Source organism: Vanacampus margaritifer, chromosome 9 (genome assembly GCF_051991255.1).
Source record: "Vanacampus margaritifer isolate UIUO_Vmar chromosome 9, RoL_Vmar_1.0, whole genome shotgun sequence".
Taxonomy (NCBI): Eukaryota; Metazoa; Chordata; class Actinopteri; order Syngnathiformes; family Syngnathidae; genus Vanacampus; species Vanacampus margaritifer.
The window spans coordinates 21,519,213-21,531,586 of NC_135440.1; the positions used below are offsets into that span (position 1 = coordinate 21,519,213).

General features: G+C 39.1%; 1 protein-coding gene across 4 annotated transcripts in view; it reads right to left on the minus strand.

Annotated features, from left to right (window-relative positions):
- tnfaip8l2b (tumor necrosis factor, alpha-induced protein 8-like 2b) overlaps window positions 1–12,123 on the minus strand; it is a 12,948-nt gene extending 825 nt beyond the window's left edge. Inside the window, exons 1-4 of one of the 4 annotated variants that reach the window (XM_077576278.1) lie at window positions 12,081–12,123; window positions 10,043–10,151; window positions 8,250–8,570; window positions 17–340 (exon numbers count right to left, since the gene is read on the minus strand). In XM_077576278.1, the coding sequence (XP_077432404.1) occupies window positions 17–334 (318 nt within the window). In that variant the 5' untranslated portion in view covers window positions 335–340; window positions 8,250–8,570; window positions 10,043–10,151; window positions 12,081–12,123. Of the gene's footprint in view, window positions 1–16; window positions 341–1,549; window positions 1,702–2,173; window positions 3,238–8,249; window positions 8,793–10,042; window positions 10,152–12,080 lie in introns of those variants that run through there. The other 3 variants (XM_077576277.1, XM_077576279.1, XM_077576280.1) reach the window with 3 other exon arrangements.
- Between the last annotated feature and the right edge of the window lie 251 nt (window positions 12,124–12,374).

Sequence of the window (12,374 nt, forward strand, 5' to 3'; positions counted from 1 at the left end):
ACTTAGAAGTGTGTACCTCGTAGAAACTGATGGCGGTCATAGCGCCCTGGTGCAGCTTCTTTTTGAAGTCCTGAGCCAAGACCAGCTCCTCGGTGCTGAAGCGGTTGTTGCGAAACAGGACGCCGATCTTGACGGCGATCTTGATCAGGTCTTTGACCACCTTATGGGCCTCCGTCTTGTTGCCCGAGTATTCCTTGGAGACACGGTAAAGCTCGTCCAGGATCTCGTTGGCGGTGTCGTCGATGAACATCTGGACGGAGGTCTTGGTGGCCATACTGCTCAGGATCTTCTTCTGGACCTTCATGGCCGTGTCCCTGGAGCTGAAGTGGTCCATGGCGGTCTGGAAATGACATGATGATTCATTTAGGACAATCGGTTAAATAGAAGTCAGTGTGTTGGGATCCTAAAGGTGGTTGTGGACATGTAGTAAAAAAATGAATGGTTGACTGGGGTGGTACTGACTGTCTACTGTAAAGTATTAGACTAAAAATACACAAATATTGGAAAATCGTTAAAAATGATAAAAATACACATGTTGAAAAATATATTGGATGAAAAATAATACAAATACAATGGTCCTCAGTTCATGACAGTACTGACCGTATTAAGGGGTTTTAAAAAGGAAAATATTAGACAAAAACACACACATTTTAGGAATGACAAACTTATCGTAAAACATTTTAAAAAATATTTGGATTTTTTTTTGGGGAAAAATGTTATAAAAAAATGAAAACATCAGGCAAAAAAATACCCAAATATTAAAAAGAAGAAATGGAAAAAATATCAAACAAATTATACAGAAATATAGAGGAAAACAAATACTAAATTTGAAGACAGACAAAACATATATTATATAATAATATAATAATATATATATAATATAAAAAGAAAAAAATAATTGGGGAAAAAAAGAAAAATATTAAATTAAAAATTATACAATTACAACAGTTTAGCACAGTTCTGACATGCGGCATTTCAGTTTGTTTACTTCAAGTTAGAAGAAAAATGCACAAATATTTGGGGGTCGAAATATTCAATGAGAGCAAAAGGTCAGACAAGAAATACATGACTTATTAGAAAAAATATACATTTAAAACCATATTTTAAAAATACACAAACACATAATATATATAATAAAATGTATATAATATGGGAGGGAGTTTGTTTACATTAAATTAAAGGAAAAATATAAGACGAAAAATACTCAGTTCCAGGGGCCCTCGCTTTATAAACTTCCCGACATACAATTCGTTTCTCGGTTTGTTTTTAAAAATTGTATTTCTTTAAAGGAAAATGCATTTGCCAACGTTCATCTTCAGTTCCTCACTAAGGTCCTCTATAAATGTTATCAAAGTTGTAAAGTTAGTTATGTTTAAAAATCTATTTTCCCAATCTATTTTTGAACAACACATTTTCACAATTGTTGTCAACTTGTCTGAAAGTGGGTCACGACGTTGCAGAGCGGGAAAATGCAGATCCCAGAGTGACAACAGTCAAGAGCCACCGATTTAGCATTTTCAAACGTTTCCCCTCAGGTTGCGCCGCCTACCTGGACTTTTTCTTTTCTTTTTACTTTCCATCCTTGCGTAAGGAGCAAGCGCGTCAATAGAGACGACATTGTGCTCAGCCAGGTTTTGATACGTGACAAACCTAATCAGCCGGATATTCATGGAGGCATCAGGACTGGCAACATTCTCGCTGCTGCTTGCCAAGTGGAACACGGCAACAGGAAGTGTGCGGCACAAGAGAAACAAGCTTTCAGCATTTTTGTGTGTGTGTGTTTTTTTTTTTTTTTTAAATGTGTGCACTACATTTATCGCTATGCTGATAAAATCTCAAGCAGTTTGTACGAAAACTTCAAAAAACTACAATCACCATTGCGTATTTAAGCAGACCTGGAGCTAGTTCCTCTTCAGACGTTATTAATGTTAGCATCCGTAGCTAATAGCTACTGCTAGGTTAAAAAATAACCCCATATGGGTAAAAAATAACCCAGTGTTTACGTTTATAGCCTTAAGGAGTTTGATCTTCATTTAAAAGAGGCCTGATCCTGTCCGACCATATCCAATTCCATTTTTTTTCTCTTTCTAGTTTGACATGAATTCTGCCAAACATCAGAATTGTGCCGCTTGAAGCATGTAGTGTAAATCCAGCTTAAGTGTCACATGCTTACTGTGACTTAACATCAGTCTAAATCCGTGTTTCCACCAAGCGGTCCAGTCCAGTTGAAAATTAAAAAAAAATGTACATTAACTCCTGATGTGATGTGTATATGTAGAATTAGCTGCTACTTCCCTATCGTGACATCACAGTGTGACATCATAATCAATTTAACAAAGCAGAGAGTGTTGACACAGTAAATCAAAATGGAGAATATCTTTCTTCTTGGTCACAAGAAGATGACTTCGAGTTCTTTCATTCTCCGTCTCCACCAATCAGCAGGATGCACTGTCTAGCTCCGCCCCTTGAACTACAGTAGATTAGAACAGTGATTAATCGACACGCTCCTACCACCGTAAAATAATTAGAATTGTCTATAGATACCACAAAAATATCAAAGAGGGGTTTTCAGCAAATAATGGTGGATCCATTAAAAATAAATAATCAAATTTGCAAACTGCAAAGGTTTATTGTATGCCTAAAAGTCGTGTGGCTCACCATGTTGGTACCTCCGCAATAGAAACAACCAAATTAATGTGAAAGTGAAACAAAGTGTCGTAAGCTTCATTCAGCATTACATTGGTGTAGGGATAGTGTCACTTTTTTTTTTTTTTTGCTTGTTTGTGATTCTGACTCGTGAGGCCTAATGGGAAAAACAGCGCCAACGTGTACCCGCCGAGGCTTTTACCCTCCACTGGGATTGTCAAACGCACTTTGTATCCAACACACATACACACCCAGGAGAGGTCATCAGTACTGACTGCAGTTATCCCCTGAGGTGTCCCACAGTTTGATGACACAGCATCAGGAAAATCACCATTTTCCTCAAGTTTATTTTGTCGGGTCTGAGGAGGGAATACCATTACAACATCTATTTTTTTTTTTGCCACCATGCATAGTTATAATGGCCCCTTGGGAGAAAACATAAATAAAATGTGACCCGTGACAAAAAATGAGTTTGACACCACTGATCTAGATCGTTAAGTGTAGTGGTCTTCATGAAGACAAATTTGAGGAACAAAATGTTGAGTCTTGGTTTCTCCCCCGACACGTGAACTCGACTGGGCTACTCTCGCAAACAGAAAAACTGATTTATAATATAATAATAATATATAATATATATATAATATATATATAATATAATATAATATAATTGGTAACGCCGGTCTGGTCGGTGGCTGGATTTCACTTTCCTTTCTTTTCTTTGATCCTTCCTCAGGTCTCCTGACAACCTCACGACTCTAGCTGGATTCTGAAGTATTCGGTTTAGGTGAACGGTATGGGATTTTTCATAGGTTTTACTACACACTCACACGCACACACACATGCACATACTCACGCACATACAAAAAAAGAGAGAGCAATGATGATGACATGTCGAATCGGTAAGATTACCGAATGAACAATACTGAGCTTTTTCTTAAAAAAAACAGCAAGGAATCTTCATCTATGCTTCCTTCCTTTCCTCAGTCTTTCCTTCTGGTCTCTTGAGGTCTCCCTAATTTGTCGGAATTTAGATGTTTCTGGGGTTGGTGAAAGATTCTGGTTGGTAACCCGGTGGGTAGTAGGTGATGTCTGGTCGGTGGCTGGATTTCACTTTCCTTTCTTTTCTTTGATCCTTCCTCAGGTCTCCTGACAACCTCACGACTCTAGCTGGATTCTGAAGTATTCGGTTTAGGTGAACGGTATGGGATTTTTCATAGGTTTTACTACACACTCACACGCACACACACATGCACATACTCACGCACATACAAAAAAAGAGAGAGAGAGAGAGAGAGAGAGAGCAATGATGATGACATGTCGAATCGGTAAGATTACCGAATGAACAATACTGAGCTTTTTCTTAAAAAATTTTTTTTTTAAAAAACAGCAAGGAATCTTCATCTATGTTTCCTTCCTTTCCTCAGTCTTTCCTTTTGGTCTCTTGAGGTCTCCCTAATTTGTTGGAATTTAGATGTTTCTGGGGTTGGTGAAAGATTCTGGTTGGTAACCCGGTCTGGTCGGTGGCTGGATTTCACTTTCCTTTCTTTTCTTTGATCCTTCCTCAGGTCTCCTGACAACTTCACGACTCTAGCTGGATTTTGAAGTATTCGGTTTAGGTGAACGGTATGGGATTTTTCATTCATTTTCATCGTTTTAGTACACACTCACCCGCACATGCACATACTCACGCACATACAAAAAAGAGAGAGAGAGAGAGCAATGATGGTGACATGTCGAATCGGTAAGATTACCGATTGAACAATACTGAGCTTTCTCTTAAAAAATTATATTTAAAAAAACAGCAAGGAATCTGTCAATAGTATTAGGAGTCAGTCTTGTACTAAATCAAAAATGACAGTATAACAAAATTATGACATTTATTAACACAAATGAGAAAATGATGCAGACGAGTGACAGAGGAATTATTAGGGGAAGGAAGCTGTTGGAATGTGTGCTGGTTTTGGTGCTGGAAAAGCTTTTAATGAGCTGACTTGAACAAGGACCCGAAGCTCTTGCAGCCTATATTGACGAAACAATTTCTATCGTCCCATCGTGATTGTCCGGACCAACTCCATAACCACAAGGACTGATTGTTCTGGACAACATACTGGACTCGTATCCAGGACTAGTAGAACCGTAGAGAATGCATGAAGCTGTTGTGCAGCTGATTGCCTGTTCTGGCAAGTTGCGGAGGCGAGTGACATAGCTGAGGCAAGCCCACGCTTGTTTGCGACACGTGTCATCGGCACTACCGTACAAACAGTAGATATTGTAAGCACGACTGTGGAAGCTTCGTCAAAGAAGAACCCATAGAAACCGTCCTCTGAGAAAGAACCGCTAATTATTTCCTTTCAAACTTTTGTCAGAGAAGAACCATCAGAAAGTTCCTTCAAGAAGAATCACTAGAAGCATCTTCTTCTTCTTCAAAAAAAAAAAAAAGAACGGCTAGAACCTTCATCAAAGAACCCTTAGAAATGTTCTCAGTGAAGAAGCATTAGAACCCACCCCCAAAGTCGAACCACTAGAAATATTCCAACCCTGGAGTACCCACGGGGTCAAATTTGGCCCCTATAAATTCTGCTACTCAAATAACAAAGACCTTTTTTTTTTTGCTTCCCAATTTAACTTCAAAAGTCCAGAGTGCCACTTCTGACCCCTGCATGGGGCCATCTAGTGGATGAATATTGCACTTACATGAGCCAGAGTGGTGGTGACAAGATGGCTGGCAACATGCTGTTTTGTTGAGCTGGAAATCAATCCAAACAAAACCATCTTCTCAGCAAACCATCAGATGGTAAAATTGTGTTTTTTATGTTAATCTATTTCATATCATGTTGCAGAATGCCTAGGAGTGTGTTTTATATTTTTTTTGATAAATTAGCAACTCTGAGCTAGTTCAAAAAACAAGGGTTAAAATTGAAATAACATATTTTGGTGTTCAGTGAACTTATAGCAGTCATTTAATGTATAATTCATAATTTTCCAAAGAAGAAAAGGGTTCTTGGGTTCTCCAGGGTTAATGTTCCTCAAAGTAGAGTGTGGGCTTCAGTTAAAGGTTTCAAATGAGGGCTTTTGGTTAGGATTGGGCTTAAGGGATGCGGAATCAGGACCAGGTCTTCCAGTTCGGGTTTCAACTGAATGAATCTCATCCACACACGATGCATGCCAAGGACATTCAATATGAAGCGAAGGTCCACCTGCATAGAAGTGTTTGTCCAGTGGAGATCAGAGTAGGTGGACTGTGGCGCTAGTAAATATTTAGCATTCCTGGAATGACTCACTTGTAAGAACTCGTTGACGATAAAACTCATTTCTGCTGGTTTCCAAGTGAAGTCAAAGAAAGACAGCTGGGCGTGTGACGTGTGCTTGATGAAGGAGCTTTAAGCGTCTCTCTAGCAGCCTTTTGTCCGTTTTGAAGACATGACCAGAAAAAGCAAAGATTTTGGTTCTTATTTACGCTGGAATTGTAGGAAGGAATTTTTAGAAGCCTTCCTCAAATAAACTGAGAGAATCCTCAAAAAGGAACACTACCTAAAAGAAGAACAACTATCCACAGGAAACCTTCCTCAAAGAAGAACAATCGGAAAATGTTGTGGAATAAACTAAAAAATCTTCCTCAAATAATCAAAGTCTTCTTCAAAGAAAAACGCTCACTTGCAGGAAAATAAATTTAAACCTTACTCCAAAAAGATCGAGGAGAAACCTGGCTCAGAGGACAATTGGAAAACTTGCACAATAATTCAACTCGAGAAACCTTTCTTGAATAACCACTAAAGGCCTTCTGCAAAGAAAACTCCCAGAATAGCATTAGAAAACGTATTCAAAGAAGACAATCAAGAAACCTTCCTCACAAAAGAACACTACCTCTAAGAAGAACAATTAGTAAACTTGAAACCTTAATGTTCTTTAATCTCGGTCACCAAGCATTTACATTTTCAAGAGTCCTGGAAAATTTGTTGTATTAATTAAAATGTACATATATTTTTAATTCACTGATTAAATGAGCATTGTGAACTTGGTCACTTTTTTTTTTAACTCGCGACTGCCACCTCTGGCCTAAAGCGTAACTGCAGCCACTGTGTAAAGCTCGGGCATGGGCATTAGTGGAGCATGCATAATGTAGAAAAAGCTTTAACAATAACATTTTCAACTCCACAGTTCACCTTTGAGTAAATTAAATCTTTCTGAAATTAACAATAAACAAAAAACAACATGCAACCTTTTTTAACTCACTTCACTGCCATTGACGGTTATAGACGTCAAATATTGATTTTAACTATTTCTATTAGTTTAACATTTGTTTCCACTTTTGTTAACAAGAATATAAAAAACCTAGATTGTTTTTATTATACATTTAGAACAGATATAAAATTTGTGATTAATCGTGAGTTAACTCAAGTCATGCAATAAATGTAATCGCCCGACACTCCTAATTTTTAATAATCTTTTCTTTTTTTATAACTCACGTCAGGCAATTAAATTTTTTAATTGTAATTAATTGCATGACTTCAATAGTTAACTCACGATTAATCATACATTTTATATCTGTTCTACAATATTTTTTTTCTAGGTCTTCATACTCTTGTTAACAAAAGTGGATTTTTTTTTTTAAACTAATAGAAATAGTTCAAATGACTTTTTGACGTCACTAGCCATCAATGGCAGTGAATGAGTTAATTTTAATTTGTAAATACATTTTTGTAAATAATAAAATCAGGAAATACTACGGTACCCAATTTTACATTATAGTAAAACTGTATGTGTTGGTGAGTGCACAGCAACATGTGGCGCTAGCGCTTCAAGCGCGACACCCAGAAATGTTTACGTGTGGAAAGTATAGTCAGCTAATGAGCATTTTATTAAATTGTTAAGCAATCAGTCAAGCCCGTCTAGGCGGTGATCAACGCTTTTGTTGTTACTTCGCTGTTGGCCTCTGACGCTGCGCTAGCATGAAAGGAATTTGCAAACTTGGACGCTGGACCGGAGAGACGAACCCTCCTAGGTTAGCTTAACGCTAGCTAGCTAGCTGCTATGAAAGAACTCGGATGGATTTAAAAATCTTATCAAAAGAGGAAAAACATCCTGGGTTCTGTCATTGGCCAGTGTATGGTGAGGAATAATAGATGTTAAAGTACATTATTTTTTATATACTGTATATATAAAACCTGTGCTTGTTTTTTGGTACTGAAATATTTTTAAGGTGATACTTTGTGTAAAACGTTTCAGAATTTCTGAACTAGATAACGGAGCCTCACACACACGAGGCACTTTGACGCACGCAACCGCTTCCTCAAAGCGTCCAGACTTGAAGTTGTGTTGAAAGTGCAAAGCGCTCTTGCTCAAGTGGACGTTGCTCAAGCCCGCCAGCCCGTAAGCCACGCCCCTCTGACGGGAAGTGAAACTGACAGCTGACAGTTGGTTTGTGCCATCTTCTCTCAGCATCTCCTACCTAATAAGCTAAGCGGCGTGTGTAGTCTTGAGTTTAGCAACCACATGTGTGTAGCGTGCATAAGTGTAAAAAGGAAATGGAAAGTAGTCTGTTTGCTTTTTAGTTAATCAGAGTGGTTAGTTTCGCCTGGTGGAATGTTGCCTCGCGCTCTTACCTGAGTTGGCGGCGTCCCCCCTTCGTGTAGTGATTGGTCCTTGTCGAGGATGACAGCAACAACAAGACCGGCTTGACCTCAACGCTTCATGTTTGCAAAAGCAGGCCCTGGCGTCTCGGCACTCCGCCTTGAGATACTGACGACTTGTACTTCCTTGAGGAACTCAACGTGCGTTGACACACCCCTCAGTGCTCAAGTGAGTGTGCGTGTGTGTGCGCGTGTGTGTCTCTCACTCACTGGCTGCTCATAGATTGACATGTAAAAGTTGCAGCGTCCCGCAATCAACGCGCCGACTGCTGACGGTGTAAAAGTCTGCTTGTCCTGACAAGTGAAAACACAAAGAATGTAAGCCAGAGATGCAGCAGCCTGAAAGGGGAGCGGCTTAGACCTTTGTGCGTGTTTGTGTGTGTGTGCGTGTTTATGTATGTGTGTGTGGGTTCACCTTGCCTGGAATGTGGTCGTCAGTGCTGCATTCACGCTCTCGCTTTCATTCAAGGCAGAAAAGCTAAATGTGTTTATGTCATGTGTCAGAGTTGGAGATACGTTTCATTGTTTTTTTCATCAGATGTTTCCTGTGATGTGCTCGTAAGTCAAATGTTGCTTTGACTTACAAGTGCCCCATCTTACGAGCTTTCGCCAGATTTGTGTTTATTTTTTGCATTGTGTCATGAGCCGAAATGTTAGAGGCACCACCACGCGTGCAAAGCAATTAATTTAATTGAATTAATTAAAATAATATTTCAATTCCTTTCAGTAGCGAAAATTGATTTGAATGAAATTTGTAAGTCACCACTGCACTCTCAAGCAGCGGTGGCAAATCCGGGTCCAAAAAGTAAAAACCTTGCCACAATTTGACTTTAGCCCCAAGTGCTAGCTTGTTTGTTTACCTGCCAGGGAGCTAGGGAGCTAGCTAGCTAGCTAGCATCAGGGGCTAAAGCCAAATTGTGGCAGGCTTTTTACTTTCTGGACCTGGATTTGCCACCTCTGCACTCAAGTACCTTTAGAATAGTTTATAGTAGGGGATGTTCGATAGCGATACCACTATTTTCAAACTGTTACCAGTACGAGTATTCACTCCTTGCATACTTATTTGACATAATGACAAAAAATGTGAATGAAAACCTAACTGCCGCAGTAAAGCCCAAACTACTCCTGAAGAGGATTTACTCAAGTTTTTTTTTTTTTTTTTTTGCTTTAGGTATCCGTGGTTGGTATTGGCAGAACTCCATGAGTACCCGATACCTGGAAATGAGGTCAGTATCGGCCAAATATTGAAAGCTGGCATCGGTACTCGCCCATCCTTAGTTTATAGCTGTATTCCAAAATGGAACGTTTAACTGTGGAACCACCAGTCCACGTTTACATTGTTTTGAAGTCAAGTCAAATATATTTATAAACTGTAGCACGCAGTGATGCTTCATAACTTCCTCTACAAGATGATACATCTGGAATCTTTACGAATTCATGAGCTGTTTGCCCCAGAAAATATAAATAAATGTGGAGTTCTGCTCTGTTTGTGTACAGCGAACCCCCGCGATACGTTCCAAACCCCCCGCCAAAATCGGCATTCTAGAGAGACCACATGCTTATTTTCACACACATTTTCAACACATCTAAGTGTATTAATATATGCTTCAATATATTATGGTAAACTTTATCAAGTACACACTTTTATCACACTCACACAATTCTCCAAATAAGAGACAAAGCATGCTTGCTTCAAGCTGCGAAGCAAAGAGTTTTTTAAGGCATAGAAGTGGAATGTAATGCAACGGACATGTCAATCACCTGACCTGAAGGGAAAAATGCCCAAAGAACAAGCAGGAACTTCAGACAGCTGGAAAGGAGGCCTGGCAGACCATCACCAGGGATGAAGTCCAGCACCTGGATACGCATTCCAGACTTCAGACAAAAAGATTTGCAGCCAAGTATTAAAAAGTGCATTTTTGATTTATTACTGCTCATTTTTTTCCCAGGCACTTATACAGTACACACGTTAGTAATTTGAACACAGTTCACCTGATTTGGATGTTAATACCTTCAAATTAAAGCTCAGAGTCTGCACTTAAAGTGGAAGTCAACATTAAACATTTCTTGACAATAATACGTTATATGTGACCTCACTAGTCTAAACATGACATTCTGATTAATATTAAATTTGTGAAATATGAGTTATGGAGCAAAATCCAGCCATTTTTCTCCATCTCAGGGGGCGGACATTTTGCTTTTTCTTTCAGCGTAAAACAATACATAAATACTGGTCAGATTCTTTACTTGGGTCAAAAAATTGGGTGATTTTGTATAAAACCACCCAGAAAGTTGGGTCAAATCAAACTGACTCATAAAGTGGATCGGTCCAGTTTTGATCCATAATTGGGTTACTTTTGACTGTTTTTAGAGTGTTGTTACCAGAGACCTGAGCAACTGTGATGTCATCTTTAGTCGACAGCAAGTGGCAAAATGGCCGCCCCCTCAGATGGATAAAAACGGTTGGATTTTGCTGCTTAACTCATATTCCACAAACACAATATTAACCAGAATACCATATTTAGACTAGTGGGGCTGCATAGAACATATTATTGTATAAATGAATAAAATTGGTTGACTTCCCCTTTAAAGCCCATTTTGTGGGTTTCATTTCAAATCCATTGTGGTGGTCCCAACATTTATGAACCTGCCTGTATATTCTCTCTTCTATGACAATGACAACTATTATTTGGGTTTAGTTGGGGACCTTCTCTGCCTCTTCATCTTCAATTACACTGCATTTCTTCCAACTCTAAATTTGGAATTGCATGTTTACTGTCAACATTTGCAATATAGTGGCAGAAACATCAATTCAATGTTGCTTCTATTCTATTGCAACATCCTCTACAGACGATACATCTGGAATCTATGAATTCACAAGCCGTTCAGTCCAGAAAATATAAATAAATACCGAGCCATAATATTAGTTAACAAATCCTCTACTCTGTTGTGATGATTTAAACACTAAACTCCAGTAAACACAAAATCTGTGACGGTGTGGTCGTGTGTGAATGACATGCAGCTGTGCGGACACTGGGCCCATTTAGGTCCCCGCCGTCCCACCAACATGCTAATTGCTGCCAGATGTTGCCGTTGGTGGTTGCGCTGAGCTCCAGCTGCTGGGCTGAGAGGCCAACGGGCCCGTGCCCACCGAGGAACCCCCCGAGCACACCTGCCTCTTTGTCTCGCCGATCCAAATGAGCGAGTGGTTGGGCCGCAGCAGAAGGAGGCCGGTTGCCAGGGCAACAGGCAGGAAGTAGTGCTTTAGCGGTTTCCTGTCGGCTTCCTCTTTATCGTGTAATGACATCTCACGAGGAAACATCAGCGGGCGGGCGACAATATCAACAATATCTGGGTGTGTTTTTTGCGCGCGTGTTTATGTGCGTGTGTTTGAAATGCTGACATGCACTATGGCCCACATTGCTAACTGTGCTGTAGCCTACCATATGACACCAATACAATTTTTATAGCCCAAAAAGTGTAAATAATAAACTAAGCACAATGTGCCTGAGCTGGCTTCCTTTGTTTGTTTGTGTAAAAAAAAATTGTAATGAACATAAAATACATATTCAAACATAAAAGAAAATGTGATATAACATAACATAAACATAATCAAATATTCCTCCCTAAAAAAAAAACTGTCCAATTCTTTAATCTTTTGAAAATTAAAGAGCCAGTGCTACAAAGGGAGCTTATTAAAACAATTTGCTGTTTTATAAAAACACATTAAAACTAATATTAAACATGAACATTCAAAGACTTTTCTCTTCTGTCGTTAAAAGCATTGATCTGCATTTAACTTACATACAATTCTCGCAATAAATGTATTCCCAAAAGTATTTTGCCTCCATTCCATAGCATGTCTTGGCTGCATAGCGATCGTCATTTGTGGGTTAATTTATTTTTTAGTCCAATTAGATTTCCTTTTGAGTTTCAATGTTTTGCAATATTTTGTCCAATCAGATTTCAGCATCTATGTGTTGCCAACCTGCCACATCTATTCAGTACCAATCAGATGATAGCTTCATTAAACGGAGCCAGCGAGAGGTCTTTGGGTGATGTCAGCATTTTTCTGTCGTCTGATTGGTTCAGAGTTAC